The 25553-nt window shown below is 38.7% G+C and overlaps 2 protein-coding genes across 7 annotated transcripts in view; one reads left to right on the top strand and one right to left on the bottom strand.

Annotated features, from left to right (window-relative positions):
• LOC124254766 (cGMP-specific 3',5'-cyclic phosphodiesterase-like) overlaps positions 1-6313 on the top strand; it is a 143739-nt gene extending 137426 nt beyond the window's left edge. For all 6 annotated transcript variants that reach the window (XM_046688620.1, XM_046688619.1, XM_046688617.1 and 3 more), the window contains 2 exons: positions 890-1095; positions 2252-6313. In XM_046688620.1, the coding sequence (XP_046544576.1) occupies positions 890-1095; positions 2252-2419 (374 nt within the window). In that variant the 3' untranslated portion in view covers positions 2420-6313. The remainder of the gene's footprint in view (positions 1-889; positions 1096-2251) is intronic.
• A 5473-nt stretch (positions 6314-11786) lies between these two features.
• LOC124254774 (protein FRA10AC1 homolog) lies at positions 11787-25233 on the bottom strand. The gene is made up of 14 exons (XM_046688626.1): positions 25057-25233; positions 24142-24223; positions 23593-23654; positions 22570-22656; positions 20041-20086; positions 19164-19240; positions 17995-18075; positions 17574-17658; positions 17272-17317; positions 16362-16475; positions 15835-15877; positions 13509-13594; positions 13085-13217; positions 11787-12200 (listed from the first exon to the last, which is right to left on the bottom strand). Exons 2-14 carry the CDS (start codon positions 24163-24165, stop codon positions 12158-12160), a joined length of 927 nt encoding a protein of 308 aa, XP_046544582.1. The 5' UTR covers positions 24166-24223; positions 25057-25233; the 3' UTR covers positions 11787-12157.
• Between the last annotated feature and the right edge of the window lie 320 nt (positions 25234-25553).

Here is a 25553-nt window from a genome sequence, read left to right as displayed (position 1 = left end):
TTACCCACCCCGTTTCTTTTTACCCTCATTGGCTGTTGGTGGGGGTATGTGTGCGATAACAAATGATGCAGGATTGTCCGCCTTCAAATGACCCTCAGTGATTGACAGAATGTCTCTTAAGCTGGGCCATGTAATATTCGGGGATGCTTGATTTTTTCACAACTGTTCACATTTATTCAGTTCAAGTAAATAACGATCCTGAATTTATCATTTCATTTCTGCTTTATAACACATTGTATGCACTGAAACAAAGAGCATTCATCTTGGCTTCATCTGTTCCGTATCCGGGTCTTAATTGTCACCATCGCTCGGCTCTCAAATATATTATAGACTCCTTCCACAATGCCGATCATCAGATAACCATTATCCCCCACAGTTTAACTTTACTGGATCTTGGTTGAGGTAACATTGGCAAATACCAGAAAGATGTGAAATACGATTGGCATACACATTTAAGTTTTTCACGGTTAAATTACTTGAAATGGTTCATCTTAAAAAATACAGCGCGTTGTCCTTGGGTAGAGTGGAAGGAGTCATCAGTAGCTGAATAGATTTCTATTACTAATACTTCTCAGTGTCGTGTGTTCTTTTCTGAAATCATGTCAATCACATCATTCATTTTAAAAATAAACTGTAAATATCTGAATTATCAATACATGATACTCTCGTAAAAATAAATTGTATCATATTATGTACATTCTCTCTAAAAATACAAGCAATCAATCAACATTTTAAGAGAAGCCTCTGGACAATTCTGATCTGATCGAAATAATCCATATAACGTTTGCTTATATATTAATAGCATATAAACTATTGGTTCCATATAAACTATTGGTTCCCTGCCCATTAATATGGACATGCTAACATGGTGCCTATTTTCTTGAAACAGCCTCCGACACTCCTAAACCGGAAACCGGAAGTAAAACGGACAGTAACAAAGAAATTCTAAGTTCGTCACCACAACCCTCTCCACAGCCTTTGTCCAATGATCATGTAGCTAGCAAGTCACGTGACACTGATTCAGTCACACTCGCTTCACAAAAACAAAATGGCGCTTCGTCTCACACTGCACAGTCTGCACACAATGGATCCCAGGTAACATTGGTAACGAAATGTTGAAAGTGTATATTAATGGAATGGTTGTAATACTAGTTACAAATTATGAATTGAAAAATCTCCATATAATGATGAAATGCCATTCCGTTGTGACATATGCTTAAAATTCGTTCTAGGAGAATGAATTTGACAAATAGTGGTTCATGTGCAGAAATGCACTGTTTCATTCCTGTAGAAACCAAGACGTGAAGAGAGCGTCATCACCTGTCAAAAAGGTGTCGGTAGATTACTTGTTTACCCCTCAAGATGTAGGTTAAGATTACTATAGTGGAGGAAACAAGCAACTATTTCAACGGTAGATGACATATAACCGTTTAGTGTACAGGCATTTCTTAGGGGACTGTCATTAATAATGACTATGCAGTGGAACATTTTTAAGAAGTATTTTGAACAAGCTTTTACGATGAAAGAGTTCGTGTAATTTTGACTGCAACGGAAAGTTAACATTGCCAAGTTAACATAACTGTCTATTTACAAATATTACAAATTCAACCTTTTCAGGCAAACATCAAAATATGTGTCCACCCGACACCATAGAAGGTGTATTTTGGAAATGATTACTTCGGAAAATATGCTCTGCATGTATAGATGTTCCACCGAAATATCCATGTTATTACGTTTATCTGAATGTTGTATAATGTATTCAAAAAAATGCACCAACGTCTGTGTTGTCATTGTTCTCTCACATAAATGTATATACTTACTTTACATTTATGTTCTATTTATATGATAAATTTCATTGTTTGAGGTGAAAGGTACCATTGAAATTCTTATCGCAGGGGCGTGTTCTGATAACATGTAACACATTCTGAATTCATGAAGAAACAAGTACGTACCCGTAGATGGATGGACTTTTGGGAGCTTTGTATATTCAGATTACCTGATATTATATGAGTCGTTTATATGTCTCGTCTACTACTTTGAACGGGCTAAGAAGTGTTAAGAAAGACATGCCATGAAGGACTGTATTTGTGTTATTGAGTGTTATACATTTCCTAAATCTGTCAGCGTTTGATACCATTTACCTTGTTTAACGTTGGTCAATCTCGGACGCCAATAGGTTATGTAATGGCTTAGACGCACATTTCTATTTATTGTCATATATTCCATATTGTCCATTTTCATCTGCCTACAGAGTCCTCCAGCAAGTAGTAGATCCGTTCATAAAGCACCTCAAAGTAAGTATCAACCAACATCACCTGCACGGAAAGCCATCAAACAAGATTCAGTGTGTGACTCAGACTTCTCACCCAAACACAGCAAAAGTAAAAAGCAAAGGAGTGGCTTCTGTGTCATGAGCTGAAACGACCTTATGCACCTTTACTTGCAACTTTCTCAGTGCCAAACTAGAACTACCAGATGCATCTGAAAGAAGATGGCAATGGACGAAGGCAATACAAGGCTGTGATCATTGCTCTACGTAGAAGACGTAATTGATTAAAACGTAGGACCCCGATGGATACAAGGGCGATTATATGGACCCAGTGAAGAGCTGAGTTATCTAAGGGATCTGTTTGCACTTGGTGTTGACTGACCATGTGGATCTAATTGACCTTGTAGCTGAATGAAATTGAGACGTGCCCTTATTGTTGTGGATGTTGTTGGTGACAGAAACATAGATATGTGTCCTGGGTATTGAATGGATATGATGTACCTTGTGGGCCTCATGTCTCTTGTCATGGGCATAATGGACGTTTGAATGATGTTATGGTTCTGTTGGACCTTGAGCTGATGACGTGGATATGTTTTCCCAGATGTTGACTGACAACATGGATGTGTTGACACTTGGTGTTGACTTGGGTTGAGGATGTTGACTGAGGTTGTGGATCTGATGACGCTTGGTGTAAACTGTCATAGATGTCAACTGATCCAATGGATCTGTTGGTTATTGATGTTAAATGGCACAGTGACTATATAGTTTTCACGGACCACGAAGATATTATTAATGGACGGATCTTCTGGACATGGATGGCCTCTCGATTCTACTTTCCATATTATGTTACATACATTATCATTCTTTCTTATTTGACTGGGGTGGTGGGGTAGCCTAGTGGTTAAAGCGTTGGCTCGTCACGCCGAAGACCCGGGTTCGAATCCCCACATGGGTACAATGTGTGAAGCCAATTTCTGGTGTACCCCACCGTGATGTTGCTGGAATATTGCTTAAAGCGGCTTAAAACTAAATTCAGTCAGTCAGTCAGTCTTATTTGACTGACCAGAATAAAAGTAACAGGGCTTATTGGCAGTATGTGTTTCATAGAACGTATTGCCATCAGTGAACGATTTAAACAATAAGTTTCATTGATTTTGGTGGTGTTGATTCCTTGAAATTGCTCAGTGAACACTCAAATTTATCAAAGTATATCATTATCTGGTTCACTTTCGTCCACGTAGATTCGAAACAAACTTCTGTTTCTTCATACTTTTGATCATGGTTGTCCTAAAAGATACGAATCATTGATATCTTCACATTCTTGTTCACTGTTATCCCAGAAGATCCGTTACTTCTTCCACAGTGGTCATAGTAGAAACGCATATGTCTTCACATTCAGGTTTATAGTTCAGATTCCCCTTCATAGTTGGGAAAGTATACCAAAAGTTCTGAAATAAGTCTGTTTATGCTAAGGTACGTCATTTGTTATTTAAAGGTTTAACAACTCGCAATTCTTAAGATTTTTCAAATCTGTACCGTTCATAGGATCAATATAATACGTAATCTATTTTGAAACCTGGATCTGTGTAGTTGAAGAAATTTGAACAAGTTTAACAATTGATAATGTGAATATAGCTGAAAGTGCTGGAAATTTGCATCTCATAATCGTGAGCACTCTGGGCCAGTTGGCACGCCTGTGGTACTTTTGTGGTTACGTTTGTTACATTGTATCATTCTTGCTTTGGTGGTTTAAAATGCTCTAAAGAGTTATGTGTAACATGAGCGTGGTATTTAATTTCAAACACTGCCGACGTGATCCAAATGTTGGAAGATTTCATGCATGATGTAAATGATAAAAATATCTGGTACGACGGGAACCATTTAGTTATCGCTGTTATTGTCAAATTAGACAGGTCGATTTCAATACCTTTGAGGCCACATCTGTGATATTGCATGTTTACACTGAATTTCCCCTGTAATTTCCATTAAATGTGTCAGAATGTGTCGTCAGAGTCAGAAGCACACTGTGATAAGTCTTGTCAGATATTATCGCGGACATGTGGATTGTGTCATTCGGAACACATCGGCAGTTCCCGTTGTCCATACATGTAACACGCTTTTCTAAAATGTAGACATCAAATCAAGCATTTCTGCTTCGTTTCATCGAGGACACGAGTGGTATCAGTCATTACTACTCTTGCCCCACTCTACCTTAAAGTCAGATTGAATCTCAAGTATAAACCTTGTATTTATGAGGATATGCCGAAGTGTTTTGAATGTTCCACAAATGAAATAGAGATGATTCAGCAATATGGCATAATACACCAAGATCCTAAGCTTTCTTAAGACGTGTTTTTCATGTTGTAGGACAGGATGCATCAATACACCAATGTTAACCTTTTGTATGTGTCTCACAAGATGTTACACTATTGAACAGTTTGTTGAATATACCTCAATCTCTGTCGAATTACGAAACCGTATCATGCGATGTATACGGTTTCATTATTTATATGTATTGTTTACCATTCGTTCTTGTTACTACCGAACAAAGCATCTTTAAACCAAACCCTATCATTAACATATCACTTTGTAGCACATCGTCACAACAGTAGCATCGTATTAATACCAACAGTAGAACTCGTTACATGAAGTCATTTACCTGTTAAGGGCATGTTAGTAGAAAAAGTTGACAAAGGCATTAATTTGAAACAATTATTTCGAATAATTGTGACTGACAATCAACAGAATGACAATGTGCTTGTTCCTGCACAACGTGAGGTTGACAATAGGATGTCATTATCATAATATATATATATATATATATATATATATTTATCCTAGTAATTTATTAATAGAATATGGATATTGATGACGTAAGTTTTAACGGAATCAAACTGAACTATACGTATATTATGTGTGTTTTTATTCCAATATGATGATAGTTTTGTGTGAGATGATTATCAATCCTTGGGTATTAAGGTATAATTTGAATCATGTAAGTGCTAATTAATAGGGGCATCATGAATCTTCACTTAATGCAGTAACACTTCCGGGTTTGCTGGTAATTTCTATAACGTCTACCTTCCTCATCGCAGTGCTGCGTTATAGTACGCGTTACCATTACTTAAATAACATAATCAATCTTGTTTAAAAGGTAATTTAATTAATTTAATTTCTGAAGGATCAATATCTTTCGTTTGGATTGCACATGTAAAATGTATTTTTGCTTGCAAATGGAGATACAACCCACGCGGTTGTGATGACGAATAACGTGTTTCAATGATACTCACTTGAAAGACCTGCACGTAGCCACTGTAATCGTGTGTTCTCATTTGTCAAAAACACAGTGTAAATATATCTGTACTTTGTGATATTACGTGTACATATGCAATATTTATGTTTCTCATGTGTTTGTACATGAATTAAACGTTTTTTTCTCATACCTAACACCAAATATCATTCGTGCTCCCTTTTTGACACAAAGTATTCACATTGGATTCACACAGTATAAAAGTATGTTATGCTCACAGTCTGAAGTTCTGCTATTATTCATTTTGTTATTATTGGAAGCGTCTGTTGGGGATAAAGCTGTAAAATCTATAATAAGGTATCGCCGATTCAATAAATGTCGTAAATATAAATAAATAGCATTTAAGACGTTGGGAAGTACAACGTAGACAAACTTTAGAAATAAAGAAGTTGTCATTCATAAAGTTTGTCTATAATATATATAACGTTTGGTTCTTCCTGTCTGTTTCAGCATAAGAAGTCATTCCATGTCCAATACAAAATTTGTTTTGATAACACTGAAATACATACCTCCGTTTATAAAAGTTAAGACAACATATTTTACCTTAATATGAAAGTCAGCTTATCGGATCGAGTCTGCAATTAGAACCGTGTTTATATGAAGTCAGAGAGTTCAAATGTTGGAAGTGATATTGGTAACATCAATAGTCGTACACACTATCTCAGACATTCGTTTCCAGTTTCATACATTTCTTGTTGACTCATTTGTTCTATTAAAGCAAAGTGATTCTCAAAGCCATGCGTTTGTCATCTTTCTGACTTACCATCGTAAGATTACTGGTACTCATGAAGACATCATCTGCGTTGTCAGGGGAGTTGGAAAATATTTGACAGCTTGGTTTGACCATTGGGGAGCTTGGTTTGACCATTGGGGAGCTGGGTTTGACCATTGGGGAGCTGGGTTTGACCAGTGGGGTCAGATGCCCACTGAACCAGCAAGGTGATTTAGTATTTCACGTTGTGTTCGATCTACACAATTGGGATACGATGACATGTGGGTCAACCAAGTCAGCGAGCCTGACAAGCCGATCCCGTTAGACGCCTCTTACGACAAGCAAGAGTTGCTGAAGACCAATTCTAACCTGGATCTTCACGGGTCGTTTTACGTTGTGGTCAACCATATATGCACATTGCAAGAAAACGATTCTCGTAATGGGTGGTATATTAGAGACATTTACGACCCACTATTCGGCATGTAAGACGAAAGAGTACCTCAATTGCAAGTTTGTTTGTTGCAAAACGCCGCACTCAGCAATATCCCATATCCCAGCTGTATGGCGGCGGTCCATAAATAATCAAATCTGGACCAGACAATCCAGCATTAGCATTGGCATTAGCATTAGCATTGATCTACGCAACTGGGGTACGACGACATGTGTCAACCAAGTCAGCGAGCCTGATCACACATCCCGTTAGTCGCCATTTGTGACAAGAATGCGTCAATGGCTAGAAAGTATTGTTTAGCGCAATTGCGGCTAAAAACGTACATGTAAGGGTCACAGTGATGGAATTACAGAAGGGAGCAACAAGACCCACTGACTATGTTGCTATTTGTCATGTTTATAGGAGTTTTCATGAAGCAGTGGATGTTACCCGTAGGGCAGGACAAGCTTGCCCTTTTCGCGAAACCCCAAGTGAGCTCACTAATTTTAAGTGCTCCATTCATATAATTCCCACAGCAGTTTTACTCATTTCGCCAAATGGAATCTGTTTCTGATGATAGACAAAAATAGCTGATGCAGCGTTATGTAATGTTCACTTACTTTTGCATTGAGGTTTTAAACATAAGCAGCTCCATTCTCAACAATGATAAGCGTGAGTGATTGCCGTTTTAAGCCAAAGTCGGCAACTTTACAGATACTAGTAATCTTGAAATATTATTTGAAGGAGCCAATTTACACTCTTTAGAGAGCTGCACGAAAAACGTGATCTGGACTTCCAGTTGACAGATTTCCATTTTTGCGGAAGCCGCGGTGGGTTGGGTGAGTCATTGACCTTGTGTGCTGGCGTTTAGGTGCTTAACTCTGAGAGAGTGGGTTCGACTCCTGGATAGACTCAACCCCAAAAGGAACTAGAAACTGTACTGAGAAATGGTAACGAGTAACAGATGTTACATATTTGAGCACTTTCTAAAAGGCATTGATGTTAAAAAATCTTCACGTTTTACATATCCCTACTTCACAAACTTATTGAAATATCCATGCTTCTACAGCAAAAGAAAAATTTCAGGGAAACTATCTACTTTCATCATCAAAGTGAAGACTAAAAAAGTGAGAAACAAACAAGTCTAGGAAGTCGCTCTTCACTTCCGTGTGATCTGGTGGTGAGAAAGAAACTTGCCTAGTTTCATCATGCCGTTCCAGCGTCCAAACGCTCTTGCTGACATAACTATGTTTCAAGTATAAATAGATTTGTCTCCTTTATATTCTGCCTAGTCAACAATCAAAAGTAGCAATAATGCTCACATCATATTAATGTTTTAGACATTGACGGCGGTATAGTGACCAATTTTCAGAAGGCTAAGATACCACGTGTACTTGAATACGTGAAAACAGTTATATCTGATAACTTCCTTGGTGAATTTTATGGAACCACTTTTACACCGGACATCTCCGACATTTTTAACTCATATGACTCCACTCCCATACGATAACCATGAAATCAACGGATGCCATATTGAAAACACGACAATTCCTAATCTGAAGGAGATGAGCTATGTTATGAGATGCATCGTCCCGATTCTATGAAAATTATCCAAGATCTACTAAATATTTGCTGGACATCTAGGGCTATGCCTAAAACCTTGACACGTAAAACCACTGTCTCCGTTCCAAAACCAGAGAAAGGTCCAAATACCTGTTTCCTATGTGTCAATTTCCGATCTATGGAACAACAACATTCTATGCATTACCTGAGTAGACACATATGGATCCATCTTTAAAAATAGCCTGAGATCTAAGTGACACTTAATTAGTGGTCAACATGACTGCAACCTGAAATAACAAGAGACAAAGAAGTTCAGCTGAGTGTTCTTCTTATAGACAGAGCTACAGATAACGTGTTGGGTCATTGAGTTATGTACTCGCTTGTGTTCATCTCAATTGGGTATCCTTATTTTCCTTTGAGTAACCAAATAAATTGTACCCGCCTCAATCAAAATCAATTGGGTATTTTGCCATTTTCCGTTAATTTTAAAAATACAATAAAATTTAAATGTTAGTGTTTGTTGTTTATATTTTATCTGTAATATGAGAAACGATAAGAGAGACTGCAAGTTGCCAAGTTCATGTCCTGAAATGGAATCTCTCAATATACCTGTTATTTTATTTATCCACCGGTGCAAGTGAAAATTTGACATTTTTGGGAGTACGCATGTAAGCTCACATTTATTGAGTATTACAAAAATTCAAGCGTACTTGTAGGCAATAGCCTTAATAGGAATTGAGTTTTCACATAAATATTTGCGTAATTTACGCAGATATGCAGCTTATCTGTACCTCTATATGGATTATTTCAAAGGATTGTCACATACACAATAAATTATTACCTTATCAGAGGAACGAGTGAGTGAGTTTAGTTTAACGCCGCACTCACCAATATTCCAACTATATGGCGGCGGTCTGTAAATAATCGAGTCTGGACCAGATATTCCAGTGATCAACCGCATGAGCATCGATCTACGCAATTGGGATACGATGACATGTGTCAACCAAGTCAGCGAGCCTGACCACCCGATCCCGTTAGTCGCCTCTTAGAACAAGCATGGGTTACTGAAGATCAATTCTAACCCATATCTTCACGGGTACCTTATGAAAGGACAAAGTCAGGTATCAGAATGAGAATTTTATTCAATGACCACCATCTGGACCCCAGGCACAAAGTGCGGACGTACTCCTATGTTTGGAAGAGTTCAGACCAAACACAGATGCCGATTCCAATTATTACCCGCGGCAATGTTCCGGTATAATTGGTCTCCAGTTCCATACTTGAAGCAATAAGAGATACAAGTGGAGTTGAGTGACCAATGTCCCTCGGGGAAAATACACGGAAGCCCAACAAAAAGTTGGTGATTCCATAAAGATATAGTCGTACATGTTTATACAATACATAGGTTCCGTTTCTGATGCCTTGTGGATTCTAATGCAGTTATTCAACATATTTCCTTATTCAGCTTCTTAACACAATATCCTCTCCAACTTTCAATTTTCACATTCCATCAATAATACCATTATTCAAGTGATTTGTAACTTTTCAAGTTGCACATGCCTGCAATGACAGTGTAATAAGATTGTTCAGCTGTTTTGTAATGTCATCTGTTCAAATTCACATACAATCAATGACATTCTAATACCAATATTCATGTGTATTTTAATGCCATCTGTTCACGTTTCACATACCACCAATGGCAGTATAATACCAATATCAATGTGTGTTGTAATGCCATCTGTTCAAGGTTCACATACCACCAATGACAGTGTAATAAGATCGTTCAACTGTACTGCAATGCCATCTGTTCAAGGTTCACATACCACCAATGACAGTGTAATAAGATTATTCGACTGTTTTGTAATGTCATCTGTTCAAGTTTCACATTCCACTTAGAATGACTCATGTCAGGAATGATATTCAAATCAGAAGAGAGATAAAAAGAACTTTTTAATTTTGAAACCATAAAATCGGTTTTGCTTTTGTTGTATTTAATGTGCACCTTTACTCAAATCCTTTACTGAAAACTGCAGCTGGTGTCTTGGAACAAACCTTGATTGTGATGATGTATCTATCGCATGTAGCTATTGCCTATCCCCAAAAGTACAAGTAAATTAAGAAAAGAGTTCATTCACATGCCAATATTGTCAAATTTGGAGAACTATTTTGCATTCATAACTATTGCCAATGAACAGCTGATTGTTTTCCCATGCATGCAAGCAATGGGCAGTTGCACATATTGGGTGTAACACATACACAGTCACATACAAGGCACTTGATAATCTGCCCCTTTTGAAGCTAATGACTGTTAAACTCACTAAAGATAACTATTTGCCTCCCTTGAGACCTCTTATAATTTCGAGTGCTAATCATTGGAATTAACAAACTGCCTCCTCTCTTTCTGCCTCTTAATGCTTCTGATGGAAAGACTTTTCAAACATATTAAAATAAGAAAAAGAAATGATAAATTTACAAAATGGTGGCAAACACATATAAGTGATTAAAATACCTATTAAACCCATCCACAAACTCAGAGTGCATCCACATAAACATACATTCAAGACAGCTGTGAACAATTTGGTAGCAAACAGTACTTTAAGTCAGGCTACCATGGCTAATATTGGATTCACAAAAGTTCTGAGAAGCACATGCATTCATGACAATTCCTGCAACAACTTTTCATTTTATCTTTTGTAATCATGACATCTTGAAGGTGAGGTGAGGTGAGGTGAAATTGGGTTTAACGTCGTGCTTGAGAATATTTCGCTCATATGGCGACGTGCATGTGTGTGTATGTGTATGTGCGGCTGCTTGTACTAGCCCAGACTTAAGCTGGTTTTATAGTGCTAGCCCACTGAGATACCATGCCTCAGTGAAGCATGAATACCCCACTCAGACACATTATACTGACTCCGAGCTGACCAGTCCTGAGTTAACAGGAGGTGTTGCAGTATGGTCCACCGCTGGTATTGCTCAGCACACCAGCAAACAATTAGTCATTTCCTCAAAAAACATACCAGTCAGTAAGGAAGGAAAAGCAGTCCAGTGTCAGAGACTTTGCTCCTTCAGCACCAGTGTCAGAGACTTTGATCCTTCAGCACCAGTGTCAGAGACTTTGATCCTTCAGCACCAGTGTCAGAGACTTTTATCCTTCAGCACCAGTCAACTGTACAAGGTTCTGTCACAAGCATCATTTACAGAACCGTAACCTAAATTTGTGGATAACTCTGATTCGTGGATCGCGGTAATTATCATGCAATCTCGTAAATTAAGTCCCATATGACGTCACAAGGTGGTACGTTTGATGTACACACACTGCCACACATTGCTGACAAAAATGTTTCGAATCTCTGCATTGCACGTAAGTAGGAAAGATTTCCACCTGTAACCTGTTTTTTTAATCATTCTATGCTTAAGAATAGATCTATTTTTAATAAAAAGCTTAACCTTGAACCTAACCATAATGCATTTAAAGTATGATTTTCGCCACACTTCCCTTATGTGTATTGTCATGCCTTCTGTTCAGCTGCCACAAAGTCCTTTCACGGTTTTGTCACAAGCATCACTTATGTGTGTTGTCATGCCTTCTGTTCAACTGCCACAAAGTCCTTTCAAGGTTTTGTCACAAGCATCACTAATGTGTATTTTCATGCCTTCTGTTCAAGCTTCACATACCATCCAGCATACTCCAGTTCATACAAGTCTATACAAGGTTTTGTCACACGCCTGTAGATGAATGAACCCACAATACAGCCAACCATTAAGAGCAATCAGCGAGAGAACCATGTAAAGGCCTCAAGATGAGCATCTTCAAACTTGACACACATTTTCCGAAGATCACATCTCTCATTCCAGTGTCTTGAGTTGGTGACTTCACAAAAACATATCCTCAAAATAGTCATCAAATTCTTCTTCCCTGAAACATTAAACACATTAAAGAGTGTGAGTGTGAGTGAGTTTAGTTTTACGCCGCTTTTAGTAATACTCAAGCAATATCATGGCGGGCAACACAAGAAATGGGCCTCACACATGTGGGGAATCGAACCCGGGTCTTCAGCGTGATGTGTGAATGCTTACACTACAAGGCTACCCTATCATGCCCACATCAAAAAGGTTATGTAGAGCTATAAGTTGTATGCTTCTCTCAAGGGTAATATAGTTTGATGTATGCCTTTTTGTAGCAGTGTCACCCAAGCCGGTTGGTGAGGGATGACACTGCTAGAAAAAGGCGTACATCAGACTGTATTACCCGAGGGTGAAATTTTTAACATATTTATCTTACCACCATGTTAAATGTACAAAATATCATTTTATTTTATTTTGAAGATGACATGTAAACAAAATGGCGTCTGCATCTTGACTGGATTTTTAAAATCAGTGCAACATATTCTGAAAACTGCTATAAAAATAGTTAATTATGTTTAATTTGATTGTGCAAAGATGCAAATGTATAAAATAGTATAAATAAGCAGTGAAAGTCGGTAAAATAAATGTGTGCATAATGAACTGCAAAACAGTTAATCGAACGGTTTTTGACCTCCGTGCACTGCATGCATCATATTATGACGTCATACCATTGTTAGCGATAAAGATTCTCAGCGGAGACTTTAGCGGTTAACGTGGCAGCAGGAAATATTTTTTCAGTTGTCACCCTCCTGGGAGGGGGGACATGGAAACTTGTTAAAGCGTCATTCACCAATGAAATTAAAGTATTTCACATGAAGGTAAGAAAAAAGCAAATATTAGGTATACAGGATATCAGTATTCATCAAACACTACAGCATTGTCCCTGTGTATTACCTGGATTTTTCCTCAGCAATCTTAGCAGGTCCCTCCCATGACGATTTCTCACTTTCAGCCTTCTTCTGAGCATCTTGACCAGGGTCTCCTGCTGCAGGTACTGATGCACTCTCCTGTTCTTCAGCTTCATCATCTGAATTAAAGAAATCTTTTCACAAACACCACTTGACAAGGCAAACTAAGTTTTGCTCAATATTCAATATTCCAGCAAAATGATTGCAGTCTGTAAATAATCGAGTCTGGACCAGACAATCCAGTGATCAACATTATGTGCATCGATCTACACAATTAGGATATGATGACATGTGTCAACCAAGTCAGCGAGCCTGACCACCCGATCCCGTTAGTCGCCTCTTACGACAAGCATGGGTTACTGAAGATCAATTCTAACCCGGATCTTCACAGGTTGTTAAGCATGTACTACCTGATGATGAACTGTGACCAGACTTGTGTTTCTTCTTGGATCTCTCACCCTTCTCTTTCTTCTTTCTGGGCAAAACTTCCTTCTTCCTGGGAAATGTACAGAACATATTTGTTATGTTAAAAATTGATGAGCTGACACAAACACAGGCATGACAGAAATGTACCATGATCTACCACAAAAGCTTAAGAAACTATTTTTTTATAGACTAGTCAATAGAACAGGTGTTAACCTAAACACACCATTATTCAGAGTTTGCTGCTGGTCCCACATGGACAGGTCACAAATGTTAACACATCTTCTGTCAGGTATATTCTGTTCCAGTTTGAAGCAAATGGAAGTATTGAAACTTGGAGTTACAGCCCTCAAATGCTACCAGTCAACACTGACATTACTGGATTGTTACTTGTCCTCTGAACAATAGCAGTCCAAGACAACTGGACCTGAGTGAATTTTGAAGGATGAAAGAAGCGTCATGTTCCAGTTATTTGAACCAAATGGAATAAAGTGATAATTTCAAATTTGTTTTCAGCCCTGAAATGAGTGAGTATGGTTTTAAGCCATATTCCAGCAATATCACGGGGGGAACACCAGAAATGGGCTTCACACATTGTACCCATGTGGGGACTCGAACCCTGGTCTTCGGCATGACGAGCGAACACCTTAACCACTAGGCTACCCCACCACCCCCTGTTTTCTAGAGACATTTTCCCATTGTGTTACTACAATAAGAGCTGCAAGGCACACATATCCCATGTGCACGAGATGGGAACTAGCAATAACATCATGGTGATGACTTACACGACTTAAAGATATTAACAACTAAAACAGTAGGTTTCAGATGAGTGTATGTAAATTAGCCAGGATAAAGATGGTTACATTAGAATGATGATATGCTGACAAGCTATATATATATTTCAGGTATGAACGGATGTAAATCATTACTTTTATCAAAATATATTCTACATATCATGTCAGTGAAGGAACTAATATATTTTCAATCTAAACATGTAGGTGCACTGTTAACATGCACAAAGGCCTTTCTGTATGTATACATATTCTATGTTCTTCACATATGTGAAAGTTTTAGCATACACAAACACAGAAAAAAGACATTTGTCACTATATGATAAATGAGGCAGTTCACAAAGTCAAATTCTAAAATATACTTATTTAAAAATGATATATGATAAAGACATTATTACCCTTGTGTGTTTTCCTACCATAAATTTTACATAAAAGGAATGTATAGGATGCATTATGCACACCACTGATTTTTGTGATATTTACTCATTCGCTCTGTAGACATAAAGACAATATTAAATAGCCAAAGCGTTGTAGCAATGCTTTGAATATCAACAGGTTTGAAATCATTGAAGTACATAATCTGAATTAATGAACACTTCATATCCTCACCAACTGTGATAATCTGCCACTCCTGAACAACATCAAAAGAAATATATTTGATTCAAATGAAAGGTGTCAAATTTCAAGGGTTGAGGTAAAAGGTTCAGATCCAAAATCTTTCTGCATGTCCATGAATTCAGAAGTTAGTTGTGAGTGAGTGAAGGAGGGAGGGAGTGTGTGTGTGTGAGTGAGTGAGGGTGGGGAGCTAGGTTGTATACAGCTTTTAGCAATATTCAAACAATATCAAGAGGGACACCAGAAATAGGCTACACAGGGCTACAGATAAGGGGCGTACAGGCGTAATGTATGCCTCAAAATCAATTAAGTACGACATAATATATGATTTCAAGCGTATCGTGTACGCACATAAATACCTTTGTACATCTAACATTTAATTTCCATGCGTATCGTGCAAATGGAAATCAATTTCGGATAAATACTTGTCAAGTTTCTTTTGCGAAACACGATTTGACACATGAGGAAACCCCGAGAGTAGGAATCACTTGCGTTGCTATTTTTCGATTGGCTAAAAACTACACTGTTCCTATATCCAGTCGGACCTGACATTTCGCGCATCACACGGCCGCTCAGTTATTTGTCACACGTCTTCAAATACAAATACATGGTTGGAAATAGTGATCGATGAATCGTCCAGACAAACCACATCACCAACTCGCTCACACAAAAACATGTCAGTACTCCTTCAAAATTCTCAGTACACCTCCACTTGCAATATGATGTGTAAGTACACTCGCTCCCCCAAAAGTTATCTGGAGCCCTGGCTACACATATTGTACCAATGTAGAAAATGGAAACCGGGTCGCATGATGAGCAAATGTTTTCAGCACCACCCCACCCCAGAGGGTTGGTAAAAACAGTGAGAGACGTGACAGACAGAAAGAGGTGGTTGGTGTCCTCATACCTGTGACGGTAGTTCAGTTTGTAAGAACAATCAGGACACAACCCTGAAAAATATAAACATGTTCAAATCAATGATTCTTGTTACTTAAGTTGTACATTTGTTGGGCTTGTGGGTTAGCACTAATGTTGGGAATTGGCTAAAATCTCATAATTGATGATTGGTTCATTACAACCGATCAATCATCGAAAATAATTGGTTAGCGTCATTTATGAAATATTCCTGGTTATTTTTGTTTGCACAAAAACATATATTCATTTGGGGTTTTCTTTGTGCAAATTACACAACTTTAAAGGATGACAAGGAAAGAACATAAATTTCTTGGGGTCTATAAGATAAATTCAATCATGACTTGGAACGAGCTTGTTGTGCTCATGAAATGTAACTGACAAAACCAATCGTGTGAAAAATATTGTTAATGCAACCAATTTTCAATTATTTAAATTAATCGGACCACCACTAGTTAGCACTGGTCATATGAAAAATGAATTGACGCAATACTCTGAACTAATAACATTGTATTGACTGACGTAGTTTGACTAGGGCCTTCTTCTTCTCTCCGTGTTCCACATAACCAAAGTTGACCTCCCAGCTCCGCAGGCCTTCCCTCTCATTACATTTCTTGTTTCCACACACAAACTGCCCTGAAATTATACTTTACACTATACATTATGATCAGTTAGAGTTTTATATTCAAAATGGATGAATGAACAATCATTTAAACTCAATAATGTTATTTGGGTGGATTATGTATTTATCAATATACAAGCAAATTTGAATTGAATGTTCTACGCCACTGGAGTCACCAGGCTAGTCGTTTTGTCCTCAATGGAAAAACTATTGATATTTTAGGGATACTTCAGTCAGTTACAGTGTGCAGCAAACTACATCAAGGGAGATAACTGCTAACATCTACATTTCAACTTTACAATTTTAGATTCAATCAAGTGTGATTATTCAACTAAAATCAAAATCATACTCAAATGTAACTTGTGGTTAATATCAATTACAAAGCACAGAATGACTGAATCAAACTGAAAAACACGTCCATAAATTGTTATCCTTCCTTTCTGAAAAGTGTGCTAGAGATATGTCTCAACATGCCAAATGAGCCACACCATTCTGTGACTTTGCAAACATCCAGGCATACACAGCCATTTATACCAGTACTACTGAGAGGCTGGAACAACAAAACATGGTTGGCAAAATCGGTATATTCTGGATATTGGATCTGGAGATAACTGTGTCCAACTGCATACATAAATTTAAACAAAAACACATGAAATCAATATAGATTCATTCAGTTACAGTTAAAAACTTTTCAGTCCAAACGGATTGGTCAGGAAAATATAATAAATATGGTTGTGTTCATTGTATTTTCTGATAGTATTCTGGCCAGTCAGATCCTTAGACAGAGGGCTTTAAACAGAGTTGTCTCACCTTTGCCATCCACCACCTCCTTCTCAACTCTCCATCTCATCCCGATCTGGGAAAAAGAGACCTGATATGTACTAAATCCATATATTATCTCTGTGAGGATCTGATTATTGTCAAATTTCAAGTCAAACTTTAAATTCTCAGAAAGCAAAAGCAATAAAATATATACTATAAATTCACTATGAGAAACTTTCTGTCTATCAAGAGAATGGAGCTTCTCAAGCACTGATATAATCAATTAAAACACTATTTTCCATGATGAAATTTCGAAGGAGGGTTGTGGCATTGTTTCCATCTTCCTTTACCTTATTCTCCTTGTATCTACTGAGGTCAGCTATACAATACTCCTTGAACAGCTTGTCATAATACTTTTTGGCCAGGTTCTTCTCCCTGCAAATACAAACATGTCCTGACTATACAATAAATAAGACAGCCCACAGGAACCTGTTGTCTAAATAATGTTGTCATAAATGTCTCTAATCAGTCATTCTATTACCTTCTACTCTGCTGTTTTCTGCAAATAATCCATAATGTGTACACAAAACTTACCTACTGTCACATGAGTTTTAGGTCTCAGAAGGGGGTGCTTATGCAGATGGTTACAGATTGTTCTCTAACGTTATTGAAGTAGAGCACTTTGTACTGCAAATATGGTATTCTTGGCTTCAGCCAAGTAAGAATGGACAACGAAGAACAAGGATCTTCAGTTTTGGGAATCTGTCTTACCATGAGTCATCTTCATCATCCTCATCCCATAGAAATTGATGATTCTCTCGAATAACGTCTAAATCAGTCTTGTCCCTAGACCTGAAGAAAAACAGATTTGAAAGGTTAAAAGTGACAGAATGTGTTATTGTCTTGACATCTGCTGCTAATAAGCCTATCTAGGACTGGAGTCTTACTCTTTTGTACAGCTGAAACTGTCTGATGAATATCAGTTATTTCTTTTGATTGCAATATCTATAGGTGTATTCCACACTCAATGCTTTGTACTCTGACCAAATACGTCATAATGTCCACTGGCCAGTTCTACAGTCAATCAGTGTGTGAAATAGTTTCCAAATTTTGCTAGCCATTTAGGCTAGCTATGCCTGAAAGTTACTAGCCCGCAAAATAATTCACAAGCCCGAAATTTGAATGAAGACACGGGTTTCATCATTAAGCTGCTGATATGATGAACATTTTTATTAGGCCATAATCTTCAATGATTTAAAAGTGTGTTATAACTTAACAAGTCGGAGAGAGTGATATATTTACAAACTGACCCTATGAAAATTCCCTAGCCAGTCTGGCCAGTGACTGTGGAGATTTACTGGCCTGATTGAATTTTTACTAGCCACGGGCTAGCGGGCCAGTGGCTATTTCGAACACTGCAGTCAGTCACACCCACAGTTTCTCTCCCTTGGCCAAAGATGTATGACAGAAGGGTAGTAAGAGTATATAACACAACTCCTTCCCAGAGAGTTAAGATACTTGAAGTAAATATCCTTTTTACATCAGTGTATGAAATAAGACTGGTCTGACCGCCAAGAGGCGGCTAGATTTTGACTGACGTTCCAGCAAATTTACACCTAGGTTTCCGATTATTTCATACACTGTTTTGTCCCATACATCTGAGTAAAGTACATTCATATCTTGGTGTCTGAACACTTCATTCCATTTGTACTGGTAATATTTTGAAATGGATCCGTTACCTCAACTTAGGACAAGCAGCAAATACACCAAGATCATAGTATTAAGCTGTTTTCCTCGATTCCTGAAGGTTTTGTCAGTTGAATCATGAGTGAACTATATGATGTCAGAAACCAATGAAGGTTCCGATGACACTGATGTCCAAACTCCAATGCCCTCTACTGCCTGACGTCAAATGTAGTAACATCATAAATGAAACTCACGTGTCCCGTATGAAATCCTTTTTAGATCCTCCATAGTACAGTAGGTAGTCATTGATGTACTTCCTATGTCTGGCGTACTGTGTGAAGTCAAGGAAGATGATACACTGCATGTGGTAACCAGAAGCCTAATTTGTCATAAATTGGATTAAACTTACTTGAAGGTAGCATATGGGGATTTTCGTTACTACATAGGTCCAGAGCCACCTGTTTGTTGCAAGGACAGACTAGATCAGGTGGTCATGCTCTTTGACACTGTCACTATATCACATTTGTGTTGCTCTTGATGTCAACCACTGGACTGTCGAGGTCCAGTATCTACTGCGCACAAACTGCATACAACTGGAATATTGCTGATTCAGATAAAACAACAAAGAAAATAATATTTGAAGGTTGGGTGATGTAATTAATGACCATACCATGATGTTGTCATGGAATAACACCACTAACCTAAGTCATTCCAAGGTTAGATGTACTTTTACTCTCAAGATATCAGTTAGTAGAAGTAAGGAGCAATAAGGAACTGTATGGTAATGTGCGTGCGTGCATGTGTGAGTGAGTGACACACACTTTTAGCAACAGTCCTGCAATATCCTGGTTGGGTACACCAGATCATATCTTGGACTGACTGACTGGTTTTACGCCGCTTTTTTAGCAATATTCCAGCAACATCACAGCGGGGGACACGAAAATAGGGCTTCACACAATGTACCAATGTGGGGATTTGAACCTGGGTCTTCGGCATGGCGAGCCAACGCTTTAACCACTAGGCTACCCCACCGCCCCTCATATCTTGGAAGTTATGAGGGAACATTAACAGTGGTATCCTTGCACAAATGACATCTCTACATTCTTGCGTTTCTCATCTCTTCAAGGATACTGCATCCATACTGAGAATCTGGAAGCGCTGGATCTTCCCTTCTTCTCTGAAACACACAACACATCCTGGTTTTTATCTGATACAATATACCTCGTCATTCAGTCATGAAAATAGTGCAGTGGCACTGAGGATCACCTGGATATGCAGAAAGTAGACCAACATTGGAATTAAAAGTTGATGTCAACACTGATATCCAAAATACTTTCTGCATAAACACTCCGAACTGAAACTTATTTTCAGGGTAAAAAACATTACAGTGATTTTAAGAGCATTTAAGAGCACTGTCAAAACACAAAGGTCCCATTTATAGATAACTGTACAGCAAATTTGGCCATTAAAGTTTTTCAAAATGGCTACCAAGGCAGGTAAGCACAAAATAGGATTAAAAGAACTTGAACAAACTCAGATGTCATTACTTGGCAGAGCAGCTTGTGAAGTTTCAGCTTAACTGGTTGATTGGTTTCCGAGGGAATGGAGATACCATTGCAAACAGTGTTTGCAATACTTTAATTTGCCAGTTGGCCATTAGGGCCTGCTGCCACCTGCAGGCTTTAAAATCTGCAGGCCCTTTTGTTAAAATCAAACCAATAAATTCAAAATAGACTACACTGTACACAGTTTCACATGGTTTCTACAAAATCAATTAGCGAAGCTTATGGCGGAGAGAGAAGGTTTTAATTTACTTGTTAAAGACTGGTGTTGACATTCCTATGGGCAAAGTGCTGAAATACCAGGAAGTGAAACTGTCGGGTATTCGTAACATGATGGATCATGGATGATTCCCGAATGTTAATAAAGAAAAAAAATTATGGGAAAGATTCCAGTTGAAAAAAAAAATTGACAGATTATTTACTGAAGGCCACAAAGGCCTGCAGATATCTGAAACTGCCGGCCCGATACAATAACAACCAGCGCTGGGCCTCCGGGCCGGCGATTATTTCGAACGCTGGGTGCAAACACTACTTGTTACACTTGTACCAAATTATCTGAGCTGGAAATGTCTTGAATCACTGCCACTCACTGACTGCATCACAGCTACTCAATGGTTGAATCACTGCCACTCACTGACTGCATCACAGCTACTCAATGGTTGAATCACTGCCACTCACTGACTGCATCACAGCTACTCAATGGTTGAATCACTGCCACTCACTGACTGCATCACAGCTACTCAATGGTTGAATCACTGCCACTCACTGACTGCATCACAGCTACTCAATGAATCACTGCCACTCACTGACTGCATCACAGCTACTCAATGGTTGAATCACTGCCACTCACTGACTGCATCACAGCTACTCAATGGTTGAATCACTGCCACTCACTGACTGCATCACAGCTACTCAATGGTTGAATCACTGCCACTCACTGACTGCATCACAGCTACTCAATGGTTGAATCACTGCCACTCACTGACTGCATCACTACTACTCAATGGTTGAATCACTGCCACTCACTGCTGCATCACTCAATGGTTGAATCACTGCCACCACTGACTGCATCACTACTCAATGGTTGAATCACTGCCACTGCAATGGCTACTCAATGGTTGAATCACTGCCACTCACTGACTGCATCACAGCTACTCAATGGTTGAATCACTGCCACTCACTGACTGCATCACAGCTACTCAATGGTTGAATCACTGCCACTCACTGACTGCATCACAGCTACTCAATGGTTGAATCACTGCCACTCACTGACTGCATCACAGCTACTCAATGGTTGAATCACTGCCACTCACTGACTGCATCACAGCTACTCAATGGTTGAATCACTGCCACTCACTGACTGCATCACAGCTACTCAATGGTTGAATCACTGCCACTCACTGACTGCATCACAGCACTCTGCCACTCACTGACTGCATCACGGCTACCAATGGTTGAATCACTGCCACTCACTGACTCAATGGTTGAATCACTGCCACTCACTGACTGCATCACAGCATCTACTCAATGGTTGAATCACTGCCACTCACTGCTGCACTCACTGGTTGAATCTGCATCACCGACTGCATGCTCAATGGTTGAATCACTGCCACTCACTGACTGCATCACAGCTACTCAATGGTTGAATCACTGCCACTCACTGACTGCATCACGGCTACTCAATGGTTGAATCACTGCCACTCACTGACTGCATCACAGCTACTCAATGGTTGAATCACTGCCACTCACTGACTGCATCACGGCTACTCAATGGTTGAATCACTGCCACTCACTGACTGCATCACAGCTACTCAATGGTTGAATCACTGCAACTCACTGACTGCATCACAGGTACTCAATGGTTGAATCACTGCCACTCACTGACTGCATCACGACTACTCAATGGTTGAAACACTGCAACTCACTGACTGCATCACGACTACTCAATGGTTGAATCACTGCCACTCACTGACCGCATCACGGCTACTCAATGCTTGAATCACTGCCACTCACTGGCTGCATAACAGGTACTCACTGGCTGCATCACAGCTACTAACCTGCTGCATATTAATGACATACTTGCATCAAAGTTACTCACTTGCTATATTCATCCTCAAGTTCTCTCTTCTTGGCGACTCCTCCAGTTCCCCTCTTCTTCTGAGGCAGCAGATTCTCCAGGTCCTTCCTAGGAGGTACAAAAACTCAGTGTATGAATGTAGCAGGTCGTGGAGTCATCCCACAGATGACATCCTTACCTTGTCGGCTTGCTGACGGGGTTAACTCTATTAGTCATGTGGAAAGGAGTCCAACTTCAGATCAGAAGGTGCTTGGTTCAAATCCCTGTATTTGACTCGGACATTTTATGGCCGCTACACGAATACCCTGACACATGCATCTCATGTTAAATGGTCAGTCTCACAACAGTTCTTTTAACATATGTTAAAAAAATGTTTGAAAATCATTTCAGGACAGCCACAAGAGGCATTCAATTACATGAAACACACACTTTACCTCAGAGGCAAGGTGGGGTGTGGTGAAATGGGATTTAACTTAAGAAGATGTACTTCGCTCATATGACCATGTGCATGTGTGTGTATGCGTGGGTGCTTGTACCAGCCCAGACTTAAGCTGGTTTTATAGTGCTAGCTCACTGAGATACCATGCCACAGTTAAGCATGAATACCCTACTCAGACACATTATACTGACTCCGAGCCGACCAGTCCATGTTTTACCCATTAATGCCGAGGGCCAGGCAAGGAACAACAAGTACCATATTTTAACGTCTTTTGGTATGACATGGCCAGGGATCGAACCTGCAACCTTCCGCTCTCTGGTTGGATGCTCTAACCACTACACCACGGAGACAGTTACTTTACCTCAGAGCTTAATAGTATCATCAAATGGCAAAAAGTAAACATTCCAAACTTGTAAACTTCAGTAATATAAAATTTCTGTCCTTTCACCAAAACAACTGAAATATATTGAATAAAAATTAGTATGGTATGTTGTTCTGGCATAGAATATACATGTCAAAATATTACCACATAAACCTAAGGTGCTGGTGACAAAACTACACATGCTTAAACCGGGATATACACAGCTCTATATTAATCAACTTACTTCCTCTTCTTTTCTTCAGCATCGGATTCAAACTCAGACCCATAGCCTCCTGCAATGGATGGCTGCAACATATCAACAATGCATTAGCAATGTTACAGTAACAGAGTGTATGTTACTCCAGAAATAGTCAATTCTAAACACTTTTGTTGATGAAATATATAGCGTTTTTGACAATCACAGTTACACATTGTAGGCCGAAAAGTCTCGCTGAAATATAGTAGGAATTTTGTCGGCTAGCAAACTGTCGGCGATTTTAGATATCTAGGCTGTACATCGATGATATCAGAAATCAAACAACTTTTAACTGAACCGAACTAGTAACTTGGATTCTTTGGTTTCTGAAAATATGCACCTACGTAGTGAGATCTGTTCCCCATGGCCATTCTGCTATCATCTACTGATTCGCTTAATATGATTCATCTTTTTCAAGCTCCTCTACAAGTAATCATTATCTTAAAATGCAACACTGTGAGAATGGATCAGTGGGTGGATGTACTTCATCATCATTATCATCTACATCATCGTCAACAACAACATTCTATGCATTACCTGAGTAGACACGTATGGATCCATCTTTAAAAATAGCCAGAGATCTAAGTGACACTTAATTAGTGGTCAACATGACTGCAACCTGAAATAACAAGAGACAAATAAGTTCAGCTGAGTGTTCTGATTATAGACAGAGCTACAAGATAACTGTTTGGGTCATTGAGTTATGTACTCACCTGTGTTCATCTCAATTGCGTATCCTAATTTTTCTTTGAGTAACCAATTAAATTGTACTCACCCCACTCAAACTCAATTGGGTATTTTGCCATTTTCCATTAAATTTGAAAATATAGTAACGTTTAAATTTTTATGTTTGTTATTTATTTTGATTTATAATATGAGAAACGATAAGAAAGACTGCAAGTTGTCAAGTTCATGTCCTGAAATAGAACCTCTCAGTATACTTCAGTTATTTTATCTACCCACCGGTATGCAAGCTAAGATTTGACATTTTCGTGTGTATGCATGTAAGATCACATTTATTGAGTATTTACAAAAATTCAAGCGTACTTGTACGCAATAGACTGAATAGAAATTGAGTTTTCATATCATATTTGCGTAATTTACGCAGATACGCAGCTTATTTGTACCTCTGTATAGATCACATGATCATGTGTATAGTAATTATCCCTGTTGGCATTAGATAAATAAAACAAACTTTAATAATAACAACATCAATAGATTGTTAATGTGGTGATTCCATTCTATTAATCAGATAATGGTTGTAAACATTTCGATGTTGAACATTCAATTTCTGTCTGTGGTGTAAATTTCATTTAAAACCACAAATCTGTGAGAAAAGTCTAAGCAAAAACGTCTGAGACACATAGTGGTCAGTATTTCCCAACGTATTCACGCCGATAGTTGTGCTGTTCACAGAGTTCACTGTTCTGTGCGACGAGACAAATCACTTACCGTAGTCTTGCAACAGTATATTCTAAGTCTAAAGAGTAAGTACTCTTCGTTATGTGCTTCTAGCCCTTCTTGACTAAAATGTTGTCATCTGATATGCTTATGTTTCTGCCTCCGAAACAAACATTATCGTTTGAGGATGACTCTCTTCTCTGACAAATTGTAAACATAACGCATGAATATTTGGAGTGCGCTCCCTTTGAAAGACTGGTTATATCAAGTTGCCCGCTTACGCAAAGTGGGAGCCCAGCCAGGAATTCGCGTTGCTTTCATGGTTATAAGACGTATACCAGCTACGGCGGTTTTCAGAGGAAGAAATTGAATATTATCCAAAATTGTACAAGATGTACAAGCATTGAATGAAATAAATAGTTTGTACCCTGAGCATCCTATATTCAAACATATTGGGACATCTACCATCAGAATACAGTACCACACTCTGATGAGTGGGTGAGAATGATTTTACTCCGCAATATTCCGGCAATATCACGGCGGGGGAC

The sequence above is a fragment of the Haliotis rubra genome, unplaced genomic scaffold (genome assembly GCF_003918875.1).
Source record: "Haliotis rubra isolate DU_JTF1 unplaced genomic scaffold, ASM391887v1 Scf581, whole genome shotgun sequence".
In the NCBI taxonomy this organism is placed as follows: domain Eukaryota; kingdom Metazoa; phylum Mollusca; class Gastropoda; order Lepetellida; family Haliotidae; genus Haliotis; species Haliotis rubra.
This window is presented reverse-complemented; position numbering and strand designations above follow the sequence as displayed.